The 2,348-nt window shown below is 57.8% G+C and overlaps 1 protein-coding gene across 1 annotated transcript in view; it reads left to right on the plus strand.

Moving 5' to 3' along the window:
* VOLCADRAFT_104996 (uncharacterized protein) overlaps window positions 1-1,353 on the plus strand; it is a gene marked incomplete at its 5' end in the record, with an annotated part of 3,836 nt that extends 2,483 nt beyond the window's left edge. The window contains 2 exons of the mRNA XM_002951100.1: window positions 303-337; window positions 937-1,353. Coding sequence (XP_002951146.1) covers window positions 303-337; window positions 937-1,009 — 108 coding nt within the window. The 3' untranslated portion in view covers window positions 1,010-1,353. The remainder of the gene's footprint in view (window positions 1-302; window positions 338-936) is intronic.
* Window positions 1,354-2,348: the final 995 nt, after the last annotated feature.

Genomic DNA, 2,348 nt, shown 5'->3' on the forward strand with positions numbered 1-2,348 from the left:
CCCTCCCCCCCCGGCTCTCCCCGCCCTTTCCCCGGTCTCCCCCCCCTCCGCCGGTACGGCTCCCCCAGGCAAATAAACCCTCCCTCCCCCATGTCCCCTTGCGCGGCACCCCCCCAAGCCCCATCCCTGATCCCGCCCCCCTCGCAACCTATCCCCTCAACCTCCCTCTCGACCTCCCTACCACCCCCACCACCTCAAAACCCCCCTCCGCGCCTCGACACCCTATCCCCTTATCCCCTAAACTCCAGCTCCCGCCGCGTCCGCTTGACCATTAGGTCGTGATGTCCACCGCCTCCGCGCAGCGCAGTGCTCCCCCGACGATTGACAGGATCGGGTGGTGGGGTCCCACTCCGTCCCAGCCCCGCCTTGGGACATTAAGCGCGGTGAAAGAGCGCAAGCGCGCCCAGAAGTCCACTACTGCCCGAGCGCGGGCGTATTCCAGGGGGGTTGCTGCTGCTGTTGCTGCTGCTGCTGCTGCTGCTGTTGCTGCTGCTGTTGCTGCTGCTGTTGCCGTCCCCGGTCCCGCGATGGGCCCCTGCGTTTGATCCTCGAGTATGTATGTATGTATGTATGTATGTATGTATGTATGTATGTATGTATGACTTAGATTACACTGTGGGCCGCGAGAGCCGGGGGCCGAAGCCGAAACATCGGGGTCCCGCGATGGGCCCCTGCGTTTGATCCTCGAGTATGTATGTATGTATGTATGTATGTATGTATGTATGTATGTATGTATGTATGTATGTATGTATGTATGTATGTATGTATGTATGTATGTATGTATGTATGTATGTATGTATGACTTAGATTACACTGTGGGCCGCGAGAGCCGGGGGCCGAAGCCGAAACACAGCGCAAGGGTCGGGAGCACACAGCACAAGTCGGTTAGTCTTGTGTGCTCCCGACCCCGACTCAGACTGCCAACACTCTACGCAGCCACTCCGCAGCCCCTCCATCCGGGGGTGGCGCTGCATTGAATACACCACGAAGGGCTCTCAGGTCCCGCTAGAGCGAGTCCACAAGTCTCAGCTAGGGCAAAGTCAAAGGCTCTCTGAAACAACCCCCCAAAACACCACCAACGAAAACGGGATTCGAAGGGAAAACAAACAAACAAAAATTCGGTTATGGCAGTCCCGGCAGGGGAGGGCTCCTGATATACCTAACAGGCCAACAAAAATAAAACCTCCAAGAGAGAACGGCTAAGAGAGCTCGACACCACAAGACGTCTTGCAACCACCTTAAAACAACTGACCTCCACCACCTGTCCCTTCCTGGGCTGGTCCAGGGGAGAAGTAGCCTTATAAAGAAAAGGGATCCCGCACGAGCCTGATCACCACTGCAGGGGCCCGGGATGTATGTATGTATGTATGTATGTATGTATGTGTCACTCACGTGTGTCCAGAGACACACACACACACGTGTGTCTGTGTGTGTGTGTGTGTGTATGTGTGAACGTTACAAGTATCTGACCGGGCCTGACACTGGCCACAGGGGCTGCTGCCCAGCCCGAACGGAAAGACCGCATAAGCTCTCTCCCCCGGACGAGAGAGGGGCGCTAGAGGGGGGCCTCAGTCCCCTCCTAAGCAGCTGAGAGCCGCAGGTCCGCTAGCTCCGCTCTCCTCCCCCCCGGGGGTGGGGGTGGGGGCCGTCGCACGCTCTCACGAGTCAAAGCTCCTTCACACGACTTCGCGTTCACTGAGCCTCTGAAACACACAACAACAAGACTCCTCTCCCTCCCCGGCCTGATCCGGCTCTCGAGGTGAGGGTTCCCCGGGAAACCCGGAAACCCCGTACACATCCTACCCCTCACTACTAGGGTGCGAGGCCCTAATATGAAGCTCGGTCTCCTCTCACCCAATTGTCCGTTGCGGGGGAGGGGGGGCGGGCGGGGTTCAAGAAACCCTAACGCTAACTGCCTCTGGAGTCCCCGCGACGGCGGCCGAGGGCACGGACTAGGCTAGCAGCTAGTTGTTCAGCTCATCGACGGGGCTAGCGATGTCTGGAGCTAACAGCACCACACCACTCGAGGCACCCGTACTCACGCGCAGCGTCACTCAGTCTGCTCTACACCCCCCCCCTTCGCCTGCGACTCCCCTCAAGCCAATCCCTACAGCAGCGACCTATCAAAATCTCCCCCCCCACACACTGCTTTCCCTGCCTTGGCGCAACTTGCGGCGAGGCGAGAGCGCTCTCCCCATCGAAAAAAGCCCTCTACCCAGACCCAACAAAAAATAAACTCTCAAAAGTCCATCCCCTTCCCTCGCCCAGCGGGATAGCCCATCTGCCGGGTAATGTGTGTTTATTTATTTATTTATTTATTTATTTATTTTCTCTGCCACGTATCATAT

This window comes from Volvox carteri (assembly GCF_000143455.1).
Source record: "Volvox carteri f. nagariensis unplaced genomic scaffold VOLCAscaffold_22, whole genome shotgun sequence".
NCBI lineage: Eukaryota > Viridiplantae > Chlorophyta > Chlorophyceae > Chlamydomonadales > Volvocaceae > Volvox > Volvox carteri.